General features: G+C 41.2%; 1 protein-coding gene across 1 annotated transcript in view; it reads left to right on the top strand.

Annotated features, from left to right (window-relative positions):
* Positions 1–1,612: 1,612 nt before the first annotated feature.
* Positions 1,613–21,875, top strand: part of TCERG1L (transcription elongation regulator 1 like) — a 147,999-nt gene continuing 127,736 nt past the window's right edge. Inside the window, exons 1-2 of the mRNA XM_085299795.1 lie at positions 1,613–1,844; positions 5,417–5,563. Of these exons, the coding sequence (XP_085155921.1) occupies positions 1,613–1,844; positions 5,417–5,563 (379 nt within the window). The remainder of the gene's footprint in view (positions 1,845–5,416; positions 5,564–21,875) is intronic.

The raw sequence follows: 21,875 nt of genomic DNA, 5'->3' as shown, positions 1-21,875 counted from the left end.
GAAGAACTACTTAAAATAGAAGAACTATTAACTAATATCCTTGTAATAATGTGTCATTTCAAAAAGATTTAGGACTAATATTTTGTCACTTTTCAGCACTTTTTTTTGAATATTGCAGTGTCTGAATGTTTTGTGCTTTTTGCTGAAAGCTATAGATGGCATATTTTGACCATTACAAAGACTGCAGTCTGAGGAATAGCGCAGCCTTGCGCTGTAGTGACAGTAAAGCTAGAAAATGACTGAGCCTGCATCTTCATCCTCACCATGGTGTGAAAGGGAGGCATTTGTAAGCAAACACMGCGAGAAATTTTGCAAGGTGGATGGAGGCAGAAAAAGAGCAGAGGGAACAGAGAAAATCTGTCGGCTTCTGGGTCGCTGGTCAGCAAGCCAGAAAGTTCGTGCCAAAATGAGACTTGCTGCCTGACCCATTGGGATGAGGTCATTCCAGTGCAGCTCTTAGTGGGCATGACACATGGAGATGCTCTTGATATTAGTGTTACAAACACAGGGTGAACGACAGGCATTAGAATATAGACATTAAGCTACTATTTTTTGGTTTAATCTTCTCTTACATTGTTTTTCTTTATGGCTCTCCAGTGCTGTAAAGGAGATTAAATAACCCCACTGGGGATATTCTTCCAGGCCATGGGGGGACAACACTCTAGCAGGGAAATGGAATTTTACTAATTTTACCTTTTCCTTGCTCTGGTTTTCTGTGGCAGTGAGGTTCAGAATTACTGTATCGGTATGATTTCCAAAAGCACGTCATACACAAGGGATTAAAAGMACAAAACTCCACATTTGCTGTACACACGACTCACCCTCCAAGTCAACCTTATCAGCTAATTTTGTGCTGAAATTCAGAGCCAACCTGCTATGTAGGAGAGCAGAAGGCTCGAGGGACTCATTCACCAGTACTCACTGGTACACAGAACTGGTTTCCACACCTCGACTCGTCATCCGCGTTATTTGTACTTCTGCATGGACCTCGCTAGGCGCTGGAAGGCTGAACAGGGGAAAACGGAGCAGTCTGCTCTGAAGGAGCATGCAAAAATGTAGAGGCCATCTACTCCAGGGAGCTCATTCAAATCCAGCCTTGAACYATAATGGATATAATGGATGAAATACTGTGTTTTTCAGTGGCTGCTCAGGAGCTCCTAGAAAACGTGGTTTGTCACAGCACTGTTTCCAGGGGGTTATTCAGATAATTTATCTGCTGGTACGCTTGTTGACAATGCATATAGAAGGACACCGAGTTCCCATTGCTGAAAACATGGAAAACTTCCTGCTCTAGATATTTTTACAACAGCCCTAGATATTTTTAAAACAGAAGAAAGGGTCTTGTGAAGTCCCCAGATACATTTACCTGACTTCCACACTCCCAGTGCCAGCCRCAATGCAGCCAACTGGAGACAAAGAGAGGTTATCTCCACCTCATGGATCGGGAGGAAGAGAACTAGGGGGGCCAGGTGGCACCTTTCCCCGCAGTGGGGCCAGCCGCATCAGCTGGTGAAAGCATGTCCTAGGACAGAGCTTGGCACGGTCCTCCTCTGCCCGGTAATGCTTAATGCTGGGTCGGTGTTAGGTGATGCTGTGGTTAGGTAGTGCGGAGATGGAGGTTAAAACCCTTGAAAATGCCATGGAAGTGTCAGCTTTCCTTGTGCCAACATGGGGCATGCCAACACTAAAAATCCAGACAGGAGAATTCATTTTGGTTTGTTCCCAGCCAAAAAGTCTACTCAAAAAGCAGCTTTTCCAGCCTGCTATTGCATGTGTGCAGAGCGCTTTCCAGAGCTCCAGGAGGGACAGGCGCTGGGATGAGGAAGGTGGTCATCACCACAAAAGTGAAGTCTGAAACATCGCTGAGGAGAAGAGACCTTGTAATCCTGCGCCTCTGCAGGGAGCAGAATTCCTATTAACGGTTTTCTTTCATAGTCATAAATGTTGCCTCCTCAATAGCCTTTGTAACTGTGATCACTGAGTTATCCGATGTTTGACTTCATCTAGTTCTCCGCACTGATGCCTAATCCACACCTCTGTAAGAAATCATCAGAGACAGAGAGACAGAGCTGCCAGCGTTTCATTGAAGTAAGCAGAAAGTGGTATCCTAAAACCTCAGTTCGCACCGTAATCCACCCTGGGGGAGGTTTCTGTGTATCTGGTCCTCACACAGGCATTTACTATTAACATACCTAAAATGCCTCCAACCACAAAACATTTTAAATGATTTAGGTATTTCCATCAGATATTTTCTGTATGTGCTTTATCAGCTGTCCCAAACATTAATAATTCTCCATTGAAAGCGCCTTTGATGTGCAGCTTATTTGGATGRACATCAACGGTCTTTCTCCATAGCAAATAGGCTCCTGCGCTCTCTCAAAATCGAAAAGTTCCCACGTAACCTGACRATATAACCTTAGATCATAGCAACGATCCGAGATCACGCAAGATTGGCCTTCAAGGACGGCTGGTGTCTCTAAACTACTAGCAAGAGTAACTTGGAGAAAAGTCCAGTCTCTTAAGACAGCAAAAGCACCTGTTCAGAATATCCTAATGCAGGCTGAATATAACTAGGTGAATTCAAAAAGAAAAAGGTCAGAAATGGCTTTAATGTCTACTTTGAAGCAAAAATAGTTTAATGCATTCCAAATACAGGTAAAAAAATGTGCTTGCTAGACAGCATCTATGGTTAACAACAAACACAGGTATTTTTTGCACTGATTGGTCTCATTTAAGTGATTCCTCACTTTGCCTTCAGAGTGCTGCAGCTCACATTGCCCCRTAACACCTAAAAAAAACCAAACTGATTCCATGATGTTTTAGTAAACCAAGGTGGAGACAGAAAACCTACTAYATTTTGCATCTCAAAGTTATCTGATCTTTCTTTTAATTTCAGAGACAATATTTCAAAGACCTTTTGAGATAGAGTAATTAAGTCACACTAATACACGGTTCTGTTTTTCTGGCCTAAATCTCACCCCCCCAAAAACAAGATCGTACCCGAGATACTTAAATAAGACCATCAAACACGTTTGAAGTAGACGCAAGCCATGCACATGTGCACATGTGTTTAACGCCTGTGGGAAAACCTATTGCTTGAAAGGGTTTGGCTGGAATAAAACTCTGCAAGTTAGGGGGTCTTCTAAATGTATGCTTTGTAATAAATAAATAAATAAATAAATAGTACTCGCTTAAAAACTTTTCTGGAAATATCCTTGCATGTGTAAGCGATGTGCAAAAGTACGTGTACAGTAATTGCTCGTTACTTTGCACTGCTTGATTGCACTGATCTCTCCTGTTGTATCGGTGAGAGCAGGGCGGCGCTGGGGGTCTCCGGGCCCCCGCCGCGGCCGCCGGGACGCGGCTCCTCCTCAGCGGGAAGCAGCTGTCGGCTCCCGCCCGAGTGATGCCGGCCGCAAGGGAAGACGCCCGCTTGCAGGAAGAGGGGAATTCGGAGAGAGCTATGAAGCAGGACTCCGTGCCAAATGGCACCGCTTCAGCCCGRGTGGCTGAATTATAACTGGAGTCGATCTCCGTGAAACCGTAAAGAACAATGATAAAAGCAGAAAAAACCACCCGCACTCCTGACTCAGCAGATTCGAGCCGTAATGTGCAACACTTTACTCGGAATTAATGCAACATATAAAATTAAGAGGAGTTCTGCTGGGATGATTTCRAACGTCAAAACCTAAGATATATGTATATATGTATGACACTGCTCATGCTTGTTACAGCCCGGCTCTGCTGCAGCTTAGAAATTTTGCCTTAGGGAACAACTCAAAAACCTTCTGAAATGGAACCCACTTCATTTATTTGCCAATTCTGAAAGTACAGGACAAGACTTTTCAATATTTAACCAGCTTCCTCCCTTTTAAGAATTAAAAAGGAAACAATACATCTGCAGTGAGAATATTCATTGTATTGCAAAGCTGGAAAACACAAAACTGAAGTAATTGATGCAGGAAGTGTATTTTGGTATAAATTACTCATTTTGCAGAAATACACAAGCAAGTGTCCCCTAAACTAGGGGRAAAAAAAAAGAAAGAAAATGTAGGCTCTGTTTGCAACAATAGGGAATAATTGGATTTACTACTTGTATGCACAATTCAGATGAAAGCTACTGATTTTATTTTATAAGCCTAGAGAAAAATAATGAAAAATGTTTTTCGAAACGTCAGTGATGTACGAGATGAAGGAGCGAGAGCGGACAAGTCAGTGGCTCTGCTCCCTTGGCCAGCTCATTTCAATGCTGGTTTATGTGAAGGTTCTTGTTTTAGAAAATCATGTAGATCATTTTTTCCTGTCCCCTCAGGGTAATAAAAAACTTCCCAGCAAGGGACTCAAAAATTTTGCTGCCGGAGACGTTACACGAGCACGGGGTGCAGTCGGGCTGGGAAGGAGACAAACCGAGTCTGTGCCACATTTGCTAGCTTGGGTGATTTCTGCTGGTTTTGGGGGCTACCTGTTACTACCACAGACTCAAAACTCATAGACTGAAACGCACCTTTTGCTTTGACTGAAAGGCAAAAAATGGTGTCTYACATTAGGTGTTTAAAATGATTATTTTGAGGACGGGCAATCCTGAGTGTATTATCCTATTTCCAAGATACTTGAAGTCATTTTTATATCAGTTTTAGAGAAATGTGTAGTTTCCTGGTTAAAAATAACAGGAATAAGCAAACATCCAAGTAAATTCTTTTTAAGTTTTTTTTTTTAAAAAAAAAAAAAAAAAAAAAAAAAAAAAAAAAAATATTTTAAATTTTTTTTTTTAAAAAAAAAAAAAAAAAAAAAAAAGACCAAGTCCAGCCCATATGATGGGAGAATTTTACCACGACGTGCCCTGAAGCCACGACTTCTGGTCAGTGCAGCATTTCACACCCTCCCGGACACCCGTGGGATGGGATTCCATTAAAGAAAAGCAAATGATAGGGCAACCGCTTTGCCGCTTTGCCCCGGACAAAATAATACTCTTCTGAATGGAAAATATATGATCATTTCAAAGAACATGACTGAATAAAATATGTTTGAATATTCTAATTTAATGCATATTAATTTAAAACAAACATAAATTAAACAGGCTACATTGTAATTTTTATTCCCCGAAGATTATTGAAGCTGCTGGGGYAGGTCACTGCCGTGAATACGAATACATCGCTGAGGACTCGGCATGCTTGCTAGGCCTTTTTCATCTACGTGTCCCAAAAACCTTCTTTTTCACAGCCAGTTGGTTACATATTTAATGTCTTGATGAGGAACCAGTCCTATCTGCGGGCTTCTGGGCAACTCATGGGCATTCACAGCCTAGGATGGGCTTGGCAGGTGAAGATTTGCTTGCAAAGGGAGCATTTCAAAATTACCTAGTAAACTATTGGGGGGGTTGGGTTTTTTTGTTGTTGTTTTGCTTTTCTCRGGGCAGAGAGCAATGCCACAAATCAGGACCCTTCCCAGGCTTTTGCTGCCATTGGCAGAGGCACCATCAGCTCTCACACCACAAATAGCAGCATCAAGTGCAAGAAACTGGGCCAAATTTTCCCTCTGTTTATGCCCATGGAAATCACGGAACGTAAATGGGAGAATCTGGCCTGCACCACTTTGTCTCTTTAATAATCTTGCTACAATTTCCCTCAGTGTCCTCCCCTCCTTCCCAGCACCATTCCTGGGTAATTAGCCATAGGGTGTGATGCCAAAAGAAATTTGTGATAAAAGGGACACGGGACAAACTGCCGACAGCAAAGCTCCACGCAGCTCCAGGCGTAGCACTTCAGCGCGCTCCTGTTCCACTAATGCCCTGTTAACATTTAATGTGCACCTGGCTAAAACCTCTCCCAGCAGCAGCATCTGCCCCATCCCAGGAGCAGCAATCAGCAGGAGGTGGAATAACACATCTAACTCCCTGCAGCTGCTCTCATCCCTGGGCCGATGAGAAAGTCCTGGGAAAGCATAAGAGCAAGGAGGGCAGATGCCACCACTGCTGTGGCCAGGTGGGACTGCCTGGGTCTCATCCAGCTGGGGCTTTCCAGGCTGCTGAGCTTGGTGACTTGTCTGCAGGTAAGAGGGAGCTGGCCTATATAGTGGTCTCATTTTGAATTTATTTGGGGGCTTTGTGTGACCTGAGAAGGCCCTAGGGGGTAGAGAAAGCAGGGGCTTGCTGCTGAGAAGAGGTACTCTTTGTAGGGCACAAGGAGCAAGCTAAATCACCRTGTGAATCAAGTCAGCATTAGCAACAAATTGCTGTTTTCTCTGTGAAGGGTTTCCTGCYGTCTGAATGCTTCTGAGCCATCTCTCCAGTCTCGGGAGTGGTATTAGGATACAAGGTTGAACTGTATGTTGCCTCAGGCCAGCTTTTCCCCAGAGCTGTTGGGAGTCTCAGCTTCCACCCCAGCAGACCTTAAACATGCCAAGAGAGATGCAGAGTGCAAGGTCTCTAATGTGTATGTACATGTGTACACAAATGTCAGGAGTGAGTGCTTAAAATCTTAATATTTCTCACTTGGGAAAAAACATAGTATCTTCGGCTGCAACTGGACCACTTCTGGCCTGGTGTGTAGGTTTTCCTTGTGGAAATAAGGAGGAAAGATGCTGGCAGCAGGAGAATGTGATGTCCAGATACATGAGAAAGGGACTCCTCAGCTTTTTTTCCAGAGCTGTCAGCCACCTGCTGCTTCAGAAACAAGTACTTTTTCTAAATGCTAAACCTGCTCTCTGGAGAGGAAGAGTGATGCTCTGGCTGCAAAGGGCTCGGCTCACTCCATCGATTGAAAGGGTCCCAAGGGAAAGCAGTTGCTGCTCTCACCGGCCTGTCGGATGCATGGTGGAGCAAGGGAATAGCATGAAGCCATTTCAGCCCCTAAGCGAAAGCTGTTTGCTTTACATTAGCTATAAAACAGTTTTTCAGTATAATGCTATTATGCACTTGTTAGTATTAATTTTAGCTGTGCATTTTATGCAAATATTGGATGAATTTATAAACTATCCCTCTTTTGCAACTTACTATGGGATAGTTATAAATATCTAGACCAAAAATAGGCTTATTAAGAAACCTCTGTTCTCATTAGGGAACTCAAGCGTGTGATGATTTTTGCATATCCATATATTATCTAATCTCAAGAATTCCCATTAAATAACATTATGCATGTGGTTAGGCCATGTGAGTTGCAGKAAGAAATCTGGAAAGTGGCCCTTGGGAAGGAAGATCTATCGATAGATAGATACATATGATTGGGCTCTGGTCCAGTTCATAGCTTAGAATGAAATGGAGACGGATACAAGGTGGCTTACTGTAAGGGGACCAGAAGCAATCCTCTTGTGATGTCCTGTTGGACACCACCAGCGCTATGCAGATGAGCAGTCTGGGATTTTTTCCCCACTACATACCTGCAGATTCTCTGTCTTTTCTTTCTAAAGCTCCCAGCCACAAATGGGGAACTGGAGGGGTATCTGCATGTGGCATAGTGCTGGGATCTCTAAAAGTTAGTAGTTTMTAATGACCTTAGGGAAATCTTGTTCCTTTCTTCCCATGTGTTTCTTTAATATGRGAAACAGAAATTCCTCAAAATGTAGTGCTTTTTAAGATTCACAGTAATAAATTTTTCTTCTCGTTGTGATACTGGTAACAATACCAAAATAGTACAAGAAGTRTARGCAGAATGAAAGAGAAACTGAAGAGTTACTGGAGATGTGTAGCTGTCCTGACTATCCAGTTATGCATCTCAGTAGTGTCGAGGCTGCCCTCTACTCCTGGTCTGGAGCTGCCTGACCCAAAGCTGAGTGAACTGTGCAGGTTTGAGGTGTAACTCATGTCTGAAACAGTTGGCACTTCACTGACGTGGTGATGCAGCAAGAGCAGCAGCATCGAGTTAGACTGAGATGTCAGCCCTGCTGCAGGGAGAGTTATTTCCGAAACCTTTTCCTCTGTGTTGCAGGCACTTTTATTCCAAGGTAAGTTTGATTCTGTTGCAGGAGTTAGGGTAGTGGYTTCCTTGATTGACTCCCCTGTAGGCACCCTGCTGATGCTTTGAGTCTATTCGATAAAAATAAACAATAAAAAAGCCCTTTTGAGGCAAAGCAATACTTGGAGAACATAATCCCTTACAGATTCTTGACTGGCGGTTATTCACCATCCCTCTTGTACCCCTTTATTTTGCTTGCTTTTTTTCCCCCACTCTTAGCTTTTAGGCTGCAGCTCTTGGGCGGTGTAGATCTAGTCTTGAGCACGAGGCATCTACCCAATATAGAGGAGAAATCTATTCCTCTGAGTAGGATCCTTTTATATACTTGCACGCACACACACACCCACACCCACACACCCCTTAATACATATGGGTTTAACAATGGAAGAAGAGAAAAGGAAAAATTAACTGCCCTCTTTGTCTGCTATCCCTCCTGTATCTTTTTTTTATTTTATTTATTTTATTTTTTTTTTTTTTTTGGACAGTACCATGCCTCGCCCAGGGGCTTCTTGGACAGGTTGGCCTGTAGAAGACTTCAGGCTGATATACTATGCAGTAACGCTGCATATGTGTATACAGATTTAGCTGGGGATGTTGGCTGAAGCAGCAATATGTAGTTTGTATGCAGATGGCCAAAGGTTGCAGGGGGCAATACACCCTATATATGTACTTTCATATATGTATTTTTAGATGGGGATGTATATCATTTTAGAAGCTTTAAATCTTTTTCCTACTGAGCAGAGCACCTTGAACTGTTAAGGAATGTGTAATTAGCTAAAATGTAGCTACAACTGGTGTATTATTTCTTTAAAAAGATAAACTTTTTTTGTCATGAAGCCACAATTAAACTTTCCCAAGTGAAGCATTATATGATGGTGCAAGATACATTCATTTGCAGCTGTCTCATGATGTTACCGGATAAGGTTACACAGTGTCTTCTGCAGCCATGTGCAAGACCTGGCATTGGATGCCCTGCTGGGAGGAGACCAAGGAGAAGCTTTGAGGACCACAGTCAGAGGAGCACTGACTTTAGCATGAGAGCTTTCACAGGCTGTAGTGAAACCTTATCATAGAATCAGTAAGGTTGGAAGGGACCTCTGGAGATCATCCAGTCCAACCTCCCCGCTCAGCAGGGTCACCTAGAGCATGTCAGACAGGGTTGCATCCAGGCRGGCCTTGAAGATCTCCAGAGAAGGAGACTCCACCACCTCTCTGGGCAACCTGGTCCAGGGCTCCGTCACTCTCACAGGGAAGAAATTCTCCCTCATGTTCAGGCAGAACTTCCTGTGCTTCAATTTCTGCCCRTTGCCTGTTGTCCTGTCACACGGGACAACTGAAAAGTTTGTCCCTGTCCCCTYRACACCCTCCCTTCAGGTACTTGTACACATTTCTAAGATTTCCCCCCCTCAGTCTTCTCTTCCSGAGGCTAAACAGGCCCAGCTCTTGCAGGTGCTCCAGYMCTCTGATCATCTTCATAGMCCTACGCTGGACTCTCTCCAGTAGCTCCATGTCTCTCTTGTACTGGGGAGCCCAGAACTGGACACAGGACTCGAGATGAGGCCTCMCCAGGGCTGAGTGGAGGGGCAGGATCACCTCCCTCSMCYTGCTGGCAACAGTCTTCCCAATGCACCCCAGGAKASCATTGGCCTTCTTGGCCACAAGGGCACATTGCTGGCTCATGGTCAACCTGTCATCCACCAGCACTYCCAAGTCCTTCTCTRCAGAGCTGCTCTCCACAAGCTCAGCCCCCAGCTTGTACTGGTGYCKAGGGTTATTTCTCCCYAGGTGCAGGACTCTGCCCTTGGCCTTGTTGAACCTCMTGAGGTTCCTCTCTGCCCAGGTCTCCAGCCTGTGCACTTTCATACTCTGTTTTTCTCATGGAGTATAATCAACTGAAAAAGTGTACTCATGTAGGAATGTCATCCTGGTGCTGCCAGCTAAAAAATGTGTGAGAATAAATGGAGGACTTCAGGAAATAACCCATTTATAACACCTGATAGCAGCAGTTACAGGCATGCATGAGGTGATGCTTGTAACTTTTCTGAGACTTCAGGATTAGATAAGTTCTAGAGGTGCAAATTATTTTTTTTAATTGATCCAAGATGTGTTCTTGTTCCCTGCTGCCTCACAATAAGAAAATGACTGCATGTTTGTGCTGTGCTTGACAGTTTTATGTGCCTTTTTTCCCCTGGTTGCAGTCCTGGTGACTAACAAAAGTGTGAAAGAGTTGTTCCCATCCAGTGATTGAGGAGAACAAGGACAAAGTGACTCTTAGCATGTGCTTGCTGTGATGAGTCTGAAGCATACATCTGTATGAATATTGATTATTTAGTTGTCTATTAGATATAGAGTGGTAGGGTTTACACAGGGAGAAAGCTTCAGCTCAGTGAGATTTTTTTTTTTTTTTCTATCAAATGAGTTTTGCAAATGTCAGCAAGCAACTGGTCTGCAGTCACGTGGTGCCTCTGGTRCTGAATTTGCCTAGTGGCACCCACAGTCCTTGGGGCTCCATTCCTGCCCATAGTATGAGCCTAGTGGACCCCTCTCCTCACCAGCAGCCTATAGGACGTCATGCCAAGCCCCCAGCAGTGTTCCACGTAACGTCTAAGAAAAAATTCAATGCATATATCCCACTTCTTAAATTCTTTTTGCCTATAGCTTACTATGTCATGAGGAAMGTCTGGGAAAGTTGTAGTGTCAGGTCTCATGAAAGATAAGTGACTATAGAGGAGTTATTTTTAACTTTAGAAGGTAGCTGAAAGTAGAAATGGGAGGAAAAAAATCTTTTAAGCCTTCTGGTTTATGTGAATAGTCCAGGTTTTAAAAAAGTGCATCTCTGGGAAATACTGATACCACCAGTGGTGGGAGTTTTCTGGTGACATCTACTGCAATGACCTGCTCAATGACTTAAATGAGTAGARAAACAAAGCAGAGCCAGCGACTGAAGTTGTAGAATCCTCTGGAAATACAAAAATCACTAAATGGGATGTGTGGATATACATTTTATATACCCTAGTCATCAACAAAGGCAGCAAGRAGTGCTGTCCCTGAGAGCCTCAAAGCTCAGATTTAAACTATGTTGCTCTGTTTGGAAACTGCTATTTTAAAAATGCTTCAGGGATTAACCATAGTGGAGTACCAAAAATATTGGTTCTAATAAGCCAATCATATTAGTGGTACGAACACATTTCTAAATCCTAGCTTTTCAGAGGTGCAATCCAAGACTATAAAAGCACTGAACGTGGCAAACWGTTTGCTGCCTGACAACCAGGTAGTGATTAACTTAAATAATGCCTTTCTATGCAGAGCATTTTGCTGTCTAATGAACTTGTGATTTTTGGGACAGAGAACTGATTGCAATCAGTGTTATCCACAAAATGATGGCTTTTTTTTTTCTGCAAAATAATTCAGAGACTTTAACCATACATCTTTTACAAACTGTTCAATGAATATTAATCTATTTGTAATAAACTCTTATGAATAATTCTAATTTCACAAAATGAGTGAATTCAAGAAATTGCAAAGTTAAATGAACTATTTGTGAAGTATAWCTTGTAAATATTGCAAATTATTAGGTGCCATTTCTGGGAGCTTTCTGTCTTATACTTTTATTCCTTCCTCTAAAAGCACATTRAAAAGACATGAGAAACAAAAGTTAAAGCCTATTTTAACTTATTTTGTTGTTTATAATTTTTTTACAATTAATGTTAGGTGGATCTATATCGATTACAATTGTTAAGGGCTATTGCTAAGCATGAAAAAGACTGAAATAATTCCAGTGAAGAACAGGAGGCAGGAGAYGAGGAAATACCTTGATAAAATAAGGGCTGTAGATGCTTGAGTTCAGATTTCGGCTCTGTCTTAAGTTACTTGTGTAATCYAGGGCAAGACTTCAGTTTCCTGTAAAATAAGGATTACATTCAATTTTTCCTGTTTAAAATTGCTGTTCTTGATGAGAACATTTAGGCATCTCCTTGTGTGAGCATACTGCCTTGCACAACAGAAAGCTATCTTTGCTGAGGATACTAAGGAGTTCTATGACTTGATTTTTAATATCAAATAGCTTGAGAAGCTTAACCAAATTAAGTTTTGATAACTAAACAGAATGAGAAAAGACTGAATATGTTCATAAATTTCTGAAGTGAATTATTCACTTTTTTCCTGCAGAGTACAGTATTGACTAGCCAAAACTAGACTCAGCTCTACTGCATAATAGAAAATTGTACCAAAAAGGCCCGAATTCAGGTCAGATCTCAAGCTCAGGAGCTGTGGTTTGAAGATCAGTGGTGCCATTTGCCAGTAAATGAAGCATTGCCAAGAGCCTTCCCACTTGTGTCCTAAGACAGTGAAGTTATTTTAGAGGGTATTTCCTAAAGATTGGGGTTTCCACCATAGTCTTATTTGTGGGTGCCTTTAACTGTAATTTGTTATAGTTATGTTAAATAACATATGTTATTACATATAACCAATGCAGAAAGTGCTGGGAAGGGTGTGGAGGGCCCTAGATGCTTATGATCTCCGTGCAAACTTAATGATAAGCTGGTCACCACTTTCTGTGAAGTTTCTGCCTTCAAGAAGTCTTGTATTAATACTGGCATCAGATACCCTGTAAAGGCAGCCAAACAATAAGATGCCAAGAAACCTTAAAGAAGAAATATCCCCCCCCCCCCTTTTTTTTCTCTTCCCCTCTCTGCGGCAGCTAGTATAAAGCTTAGGCAAGCAAAGGCAGTTGGACGGGCTTTGGCTATCCTACCTGCAAGTGCGGGTGAATGCCAGCTGCCAAAAGTCCGAGGGACTGAGGAAGAGCCTGAGAAAGATAAGGGCAGGGCTGTTAGATTAATAACGCACTGTTTTCCCATTTTTCTTGCTTTGAAATGGGTGCTGCTGCCGGAATTATCATGCCTATTTCTGTTGGGGAAGGCAAAATTAATATCTGTCTTCAGTAATTGCAAAAATAGTCAAGCTGTGGTAGCTTAGTCACTAAAACTGCAGTGAAAAATTGTCTTTAAACTGCTTTCTTCAAACTAAAAGATCTAGTAAATTATAAAAAAGCAATCTTGAAATTGTTTATAGCAGCTTGATTTATTCCCTAGAAACCATTCTCATCTTGACTGTTTGAGTGTTCTCTTATTAAAAAAATTACTACTTTAAACCATGCAAAATTTTTAGAGTAGACAATAAAATCATTATGACAGTGGCCTACTTTAATCTGCAATTTCAAGCATATTAAAAACTAGACTGTATTTGTAGTTAAAGCTTTTAAAGCTGTTGTTATCCCTGATTATAGGAATATTTTTATAATTGCTTGAATCTGAACTGTTTTTTTTGTGGAAGAATGGCATCAGAATGCGGGGGAGCAAATGGGGAAGAAAATGCACTGTTTTCCTGTGTATTGTCTAATTCAACAACAGTATATTTCTCGAGTGAACATAGATCAGAAGTGGTGCTTTGTCAGCAAGTTACCTTCTTTTTCCTTTTAAAATGTTGCCTGCAACTTCCAAGGAGAGTTTCAGTGGCTGGAGTCTATTGATATTCACACAATTAGTGTTTTGGTATCATGAAGGGTTCATCAAAATCACCAAGCCTAAAACCTCTGACTAATTAGAGCTCAGCTGTATGAGACACACAAATCTATTTCCTCTGAGAAATGAGGTGAGACGTGAATCTTTCAGCTTCCAAACTTTGAATAGTTAAGAATTTAGCCATTTCTAAAAATATGCAAGCTGTATAGAGACTGATAAGGCTTKCTTATGAATAACAATACCCTATAATTCTCATCTGATGCTCTTATTCTTTTTTCTGCCATTGCCGCAAAGATCTCAAAGTAGATAATAGACCCATTTGTAAACTAAACAAAATAGTTTTTATAAAATTATTCTAATATTGCAATTCGTCCTTCTCTTTCAACTTTAGGCTAATCTGAGCCTGACCTYTTCTCATAAAGCTTCTAAGTCTATCTCTAGGCACTGTGCTGATTTCTGTCCTGCTGCACAGGAATGAATTTGCAGAGTGGATCTGTAGCTGGTGGTTGGGAAGCGGCAGTACTGTGCTAGTGCAGCAGGCCATAACCACGCTTGTCCATTTGTATCAGTTCCACCCAGGACATGAGGAGAAGACCTGTCCCCTTCTGYGTAAGCAAGTCTGCACGAGCCCCGGGAGAGACGCTTATTAAAAGTTTGCAACTCTCTCAATCTTCCTAAAATCACAAAACTTCTTTCACTAAGTTCTGGCAATGTTTTCTCCTGCAGCAGTTGTCATCTCCAAGTTTAGCTGCTTGTGCATGGCTGAGGAGGTCAGGGAGGAATGAAACCAGAGCTGGTTTGTAGAGGTGATTACTCAACTTTGTTCTTTTATAGCAAATTAATTAGACTATTATCAGGGGCTCAGCAGCAGCAGGTTGCCATGTGAGTCTTGTGTGTGGGTGTAGTCCTGCAGGCTTTCTGCATCTTTTAATTACTAGTCACAAGTGCAGAAAAGTCTTGTGAAGATATATGCCTTTTGAGAAAATATTAATGCTATCTGGATGGAAGGCTGTAGGGAATATTTCCAGCAAGGTACTAGGAGGCAAACCAGCATGAAACAGTCTCAGAGAAATAAAATCAGAAGGAACATTCCTATGGGTCTGAATCAACATTACAACAGCAGCACAGAGATATACAGGGAAAGATACTTATCTAAAATGCTTTAATTTTAACAATCTTATCAAATCTGGCTACCACAGAAAGGGTTTCAGAGGGGTCTTTAGCATTGCCAGTACTTTTCTCTATTAATGTGTTCTTTTGTGTGCTCCCTTCTGAAGTAAGTCCCTCCTGCTTTTACTTGGCTAGCCTGGACTCTTACACAGATTTTAAATAAAGGTTTATTGTTTAAGAATAGAAAACACCAAATCCTTATGCAAGCTCTGTGCTTGATTGAAAGCAGCTTCAGCTGCTACTGAAAACACAGATATTAATTTTTCCAGTATATATGTATCAGAAGCTTCTTATACAGCCTCACACTAGACAGATGGCTGCACAACTCTATAGCTTGTGCTAGTTTTAGACCTGCTAAGGTCTACAAGGGTTAGGATTTTTCCTGAATGAAAACTGCAGGATGTGGTCCATAACTTTAATTTTTCTTTTTATAGAAAAAATATAAATAGCAAACCTGTCATCTCTGTCCAAATGCTTCAGCTTTTGCTGGGCTGTATCTCTGTCCTGTTCTCGGGTCAGTGCCTGCAAGGTGTGTGTGCAGTGAAGAACTCTGTGCAGTGCTGCCCTTCAGTCTGAYACCACTTCGCAGAGGTTGGTGGGACATCGCCTTCTGCCTTCAGCAGAAGGAGCCCCTCTCTGTAAAGGGCCACCACTGGGTTTCATGAGGCTCAGGTGAAATGCAAAGATACAGGCTCAAAGCCCTAGCAGTGGGCTTGCACCCAACCTAGAGCTCTGGGGGCATCCTTTTATCTGGATTTATTGGAGTAGCCAGCTGGATCTGATGGATTCTCACCACATACTTCATAAACGTCTGCTTCATGTAGATAAAGGGCAGATAAATAATCTAATACAGTCTAGGATATTTTTTCCTCTGAAAATGACAAGTATCAACAAGCTTGATACTGAGGCTGAYGTTTCTGGTCTTGCAAAGCAGCCCATAAATGGGATGTGAAATGGTATGTAGTTTGCCAGGGCTGCTCGATTTGTTCATAGGGAACAGAGTCTAACGGGAGCTCTAATATTAATGAATTCATTGTTTTGGACTTCAGAAGAAAAATTTAACTCTTCATTCTGCTTTGAAATGGTGAAATACTCAAATTACTATGAATATTTCTAGGCTRTAGCTTTGAACTGTAGCTTTGAACACTGAAAACAACATCAAGTAATATTAGTTCTTTCCTCTAAGCTCAACCAGGTCACTAATTAGAGCAGTGCCTCTTAAGCACAATATCATTCATAATGTTGCATAATATTTGGCAACCCTTAAGTTACAAAAGGGCAATTATAACTGGAGACCCCAAACGATCTTCAGGTTATGTTTATGTAATTGCAGGAAGAAGTTTCTGTAGGTAACTTTTATCCTGAAGATGCACATTAATTAAAGAAAAAAGATAGTTTGTGGTAGTGCATAATGTTAACTCCTAGGTTGTATTTCCACGGTACTGAGATTGGCATTGACCRTATGTAAGTGTTTTACTTTAGCTGTGGATCTGGAAGACCTGTATATTTTATTCTGTTGATGAAGACAAATTTTTCAAATTTTCAATTGCATTAGCTTAATGCCTCTTTGCATTTCTTTAGGCATATGATGATAAATTTAATTGGCTAGTGTTAGACATCAGCATGTGCAGTTGATTGTTACCAGGCTTCAGAAATGCTTAGAAGCAATCCACATACAATGATTTTGCATGTGTAATGTTAATGTTATTTAGGAGATTAGAGTRTATTATTTAATTTCAGATGTATACAAGACTAAAATTACCAGAGACTTATAGCAGCCTGCTGAACGTTGTCTAAGGTGAATGCTTTGGGTTGGGAAAAAAAGATCCAGTTTTGCTAATCTTGATTCCTTCATGTAAGGAATACATTTGTTTGCGAGGTGGTTTAAAGACTGTAGTTCTAATCATCTTTAATAGCTTTCCTATTCTTGTTCTTTTCTTTATCTTATTGTTCTCATCTATTCTTTAAGTATCCATCTTTCTTTTCCCTCAGTTTCACACTTTCTTAGCCTTCTGAATCATTTTTATCAGTGTCCTTTCTCTGTTTTTCCTTATACATTATGTCCTGGACATATGCTTTTAAGAACCCCAAGGTGGGGGCAAGGCGGAGACGGTTAGCAAAAGCAAAGTTGCATCTTCTCCTTCCCACTTCTTAACTTGTGCAGAAATCTGACTTCTGCTGCTATGTCTTCCACATCCTTGAAATCAGAATAAAATTTTGGTCTTGCATGAAGAGGGCTGAATTTATGTATTAACCTTTCTGTGAATTGTTGACTTTCAGCTTGTTTAGCCTTGTGTGTGGGGTCTTGGTACTGTTCAGTTAAAATTTCAGAATATGTAGTCTTAAAACCCAACATTTGAGCATGAACCTGGTAATGCTGATCTGGGCTGGTCAAGCGCTGGTTTGAAATCAGTGGAACATTTTTGGCAGTCTAGTCTCGCTAATTCTGTAGTGCTATTGAAAGGGGAAAGAAYAGGTGATTCAGAAAGTTTGACTTAAAAGTTAATGTCTGTCTTTCCTGCAAATGCAGGTTGACCATCTATGGAAGAAATATGATCTATTTAATTTATGCTGCAGACTTTAGTTTCAACCAGTACAGCAGTAATGAATCATCGACCCTAGAAAAATATCACTGATTTGATTAATTAGCACTTAAAACAACACTTGAGAGAGGAAACTTTCAAATGCTGGAAATAATGCTGGTATTTTATTTGTCCTTTCACTGACTGGATTCCTAAGAAAAACTGTCATGATTTTCACGGGGATTATTTTCCAACTGATTCAGTGTAGTCTCTGATTAGGCCACCTATCAAATATTATGACACAGATTAGGAGGAAAACTTGAAGGAAGTTGACCTCAACTGACAGAGCAGAATCTCTTCTAAACTCCAACTTTTCTAGTTTAGAAAGTGTGGGATCTGTTCAGATTGGGTAATGTGTACTTTCATGTGTTATTTATAAAAGGTGATGTCAAATTGTTCCACTATTCTAAGCTATACCCCACTCTGTACTTCTGCTGAAAGCAGTTTCCCATTTCAGTCATCATCAAAACCACRTAAAAGCGAAGGGAGAGTGCTCCCCAGCCCTCTGCAGGACCTGCTCAGCTGCCATTTGGCCCATGTGCAGGACTTGGTGGTGCTTAAAATTGAGAGARGGGAGAATCTCAGCATAGAGGCAAAACACTTCAGAGCTGGCTGGTGCTGTTGGAGGCAATCGCCTGGGTAATAGCTCTGCTATGCTGAAAATGTACCAAATGCAGTGTTTGCTCTAGAGTTACCCATGAGCTTGAATAGACTTCTTAGTGAGTTAGACACTGAAGTGTAACTTGTGCTACAGAGTGAGAAGAACTGCATGKGATCAAAATCAGTGAGCGCTGGAGAACTGTTCCTGAGTGTGGAGGCTCAGCRATACCTGTAGGTATTTCAGCAATAATTAAAGCACTAGCAACAGGCATTGGTGTTTCTATGTAGGAGCATAAAGAGAGCCACCAAGTCAGCTGGTGGCTTGGGAGTATGCTGACAAGCACACATCTTCCAGTCCACTACTGACAGTGGTATCTGCTGATACTGGTCATGGAGAAGCTGCTAAATTGTTCTACCATGCAAGGATGATGAATGATAAAGAATAAACAACAAAAACATAACTGGGCAGCCTCTCATAGAATTATGGAAAGCAATACTATCCCAGCCTCTTGCTGCTGGCTCCTTCCCTTGCTCCACAACTTCTCTCTTCTGTCTGCGCTTCATGACTCTTTCATAGACCCTTCTACCGGGCTTGACCTGTCCTTTATCTGGTTTCTTAACTTTGTTTTCACAAAAACCATGCTGACAAGCATATGTCTTCCAGTCCACTACTGCAAAGACCTTAGCACTTCTAACAAGATTGCTGTTTTGAAGACTATTTTTCTTTGTCTGCCTTTCTCCCTGGTCTGTGTCTCAGTGGATGCTGGTAGACAAGAACAATTTCAGAGAGGGCAGTGTGAATTGCAAGTAAAGACCTGTCGGGGGAAGTTTCCCATCCCACACCGGGTTATTGAAAGAGAATTCTCACTGAAAACCTGAGAGCCACTTCCTATGTTTCCATGAAGCTGCTGAGCACCATAACTGGGAGTTAGGAGTATTTCTACACCAAATTCTCTATGTGCCCCTCTAAAAGTACACAAATAATCTTGGAAAGCTGAAATGAATTGGGACCTCTGACTTTCATGAAACCTGTGAATTCACTGAATGAATTCCATCTTTCCCAGAACTTAAAGCCTCTGTCTGTTTTTAAAAGGCCTTAGGAACAAAAGTTTGTGGGTTTTTTTATACCATTTAAGAAAGGACATGTTCTGCAGTAATTTAGAACTTAATCTGAAAAGAAGTTACAGCATTATCATTGTATAATGTAATGTTATTACATGTTAAATTAATTGAGGTATGCTAACCAGTGATTAGTCAAATGCCCTTTAGTTGGATGAATAGCATTAGCGTACAGGGGATAAAGCTTGCCTGTCAAGCTTTCTTGTACAGATTTTTTTTCTCTTCTACCTTTGAGTTGTCTACCTACATAGTAAATGGGCTTTGCATTTTATGTTGTTGAACTTCATATGAGCTGTTTTCTGTAAATTGTGCCTCTGGAATACTCTTTGATCCAAGCTGCTTATGTCTTATTGGATTAAAACTACTTTAACTGCATAAGGCTAAGTTTGGATTAAGGAGGAAAATTAATGCTGTGAGGAAAGAAATAATGAGGCTGATTCTACGTCTTGCTCATCTGACATCAGGCAGACTAATCCAACCAGCAAAATCTGTTTGTCAGAGTGCAGAGTTGGCTGCAATGTGAATTTTTGTTGTTGTTGTTGCTTTGTTGAGTATCRCTTACTGGTAGCTAATGCAACAAAAACTTTTTACTAAATGTTGTTTAAACTTCCCTAAGGGAGTGTAAGAAGCCGCCCCATGGTGACAGCGGCTGAGGCTTGCTGGAGTTTCCACTGCGTTGACTGGAGAGTTGGGAGTGCTGCTTCCTGAAATCCTCCTGTGGGGCTTCTCAGGATGTCCAGGAAGGAAACCCCAAAAAGGCCAGAGAGCTAGGCTTAGTTAGCCTTATAACTTGCTAGTCTTTCTAAATTACTAATATATATCTAAGGTACACAAATTTTTTTGTGTACTATGACCATATGTACACTTACCTAAGTGATGATTTATAATGGACACTTAGGCTCTGGATCACTTTTAATCAAAAGCTCCAAAACTTTTAATTCTGTTTCAGTGCAGCAGTCTCATTTACATGCCATTTGAGTGAGACTAATAGAAAAATCACCTTTCATTTTGAAACTTCATTTCACTTTAAAACAAGTTTGTATTATCGCAATTGATTTATGAAGTGTGAAGGGTCAACACTTTCCTAATAGAGGCTTCCACAATAAAGCCATAACATAAAAATGTATCAATTTAGAAAACTTGTCTCTGGAGATATGCACATGCACGTGATGTACACAGGTCTCTGCATGAGTCGGACTTCACAGCAAATGTATTAATGCTTTCCTTGCCTTGCTAAATGTCATCAGAATTCAGCTTTTACTGGAAATTTGCTTTGTTTCCAAATCATTAGCAGCTAATTTAAACTCATCTGTTGTAGAAGCTTCCAACATAAGTTTTCTGTCATCTGTTATGACTAGCAGTTTGATTGGATCTTATGATTTGGCAGCTATTTTTGGGAAGATCCCAACACAAATCTATACTGTTCAGGATATCTACTTAGAATGAGAGATCATAGTAATGTGCTGATATTCTTAGATATCAGAAGCATTAATGGGCCTGGATTTCCTCAGAGCTGGAGACTGTCTTTATTCTGACTGTGCTTTTCATTCTAAACTTGCACAGTAACTGTATCTATACTGTTTTTTTTTTCCTTTGGGCAGTGGTGTGATAAGTTCTAAAAGAGAAGCTGTACCATGTTATGCCAATAATTTACAGAATTTTGGGGGCTTCAAAGTTAAATTTGTCAGCATGAAAAGCCCTACATATACGTAGTGATCTGTGTTCAGCAGGGTGGTCTATGGTTTTGGTCAGTGCCTCAGATCTGGTGAGGTACAGGCATTGATCACTAACCAGGCAGAAGAACGTTTTTCAGCTAGTGATGGTATTCATGATACCAGAGGCAAACTCAAGGCAACTTTGTCTAGTACAGATGCCAGAGCCAGGATGTACTTGTGTAAACCTCAAGAAAATGAGATGGTGCGGTTGCAGACCCCCTATGGTAGTATGTGAAATGAAGTGACTCCATTTCCTAAGGAGGGTTTAAACATCTAAAGATCATTCTCTTGCCCTTGTTGTGGTGCTGGCACATATTGGAGGTTAAATGGGAAAATTTGATCTGATTTCATCAGATCTGCTTTGTTTCAGATTTTGTCTGTGAGCATAGAGCTGAAATCTTCATTCTCAGCTGGCGAGACAATGCTGATGCCATTATTGCTAACAAAATCACAGTACAGGTGAGGGGCAGAAAGTCTGGGAAGAGGGAGAGGCAGCAGTTCACTTAGTAGGAGAAACAGCGAGCACCTAAAGAAGTCTGTGCGTTCTTACAGAAGTAGCCCACATGCTCTCATTTCTTTGTTTTGCACCAAACTAGATCAAGTCTCAAACTCCTTTCCTCCCTTTGAATTTTCATGCTAATGTATCTAGATATGTCTGGGTTTGATAGCAGCCTATCYTGTCATCCGAGAAACCTGGATAAAACCCTCTATTAGAAAGAAGACTGAGATGATTTCCCTGCCAACTTTTGTATGCATAGGCCACAGATATAAAGAACAGACTCATATAACTCCTAATATTTTAGGCACTATTACATTCATCACCACCCTTTACTTGGACAGTGACTCTATGGTCAGATAACAGTGGTCTAGCTTAAYGGCTTGGCAATGTTATTTGAAGTGATGCATATGAATAAAATCTGTCTAATGAAAAGCCCTGATATGAAGGATTGAAATATTACTTGGGCACATTTTTACTATAGGAAACAGCCAAATTCTTTAAAAATARCAGCTTGGAAGACTTTCTAGCACTTTTTTTAAACCCAGCCATCCTCAGTAGACTTGCTCTGTGTGCGAAGTGCATAGACACAAGTTTGGAGCAGCTGCTGGTCACACGAAGTGAAATACCAGTGCTGCTGAGCGCTCAGTTGAGGAGAGCTGCAGCTTGTCTTGAGTCTGGGTCTGACCCTGTCATTTAAACACAGGAAGATTCATCTGAAT

The sequence above is a fragment of the Rhea americana genome, unplaced genomic scaffold, assembly GCF_003343005.1.
Source record: "Rhea americana isolate MKP2758 unplaced genomic scaffold, rheAme1 scaffold_154, whole genome shotgun sequence".
Taxonomy (NCBI): Eukaryota; Metazoa; Chordata; class Aves; order Rheiformes; family Rheidae; genus Rhea; species Rhea americana.
The sequence above is the reverse complement of the archived record's forward strand: the minus strand, read 5'-3'. Positions and strand labels throughout refer to the sequence as shown.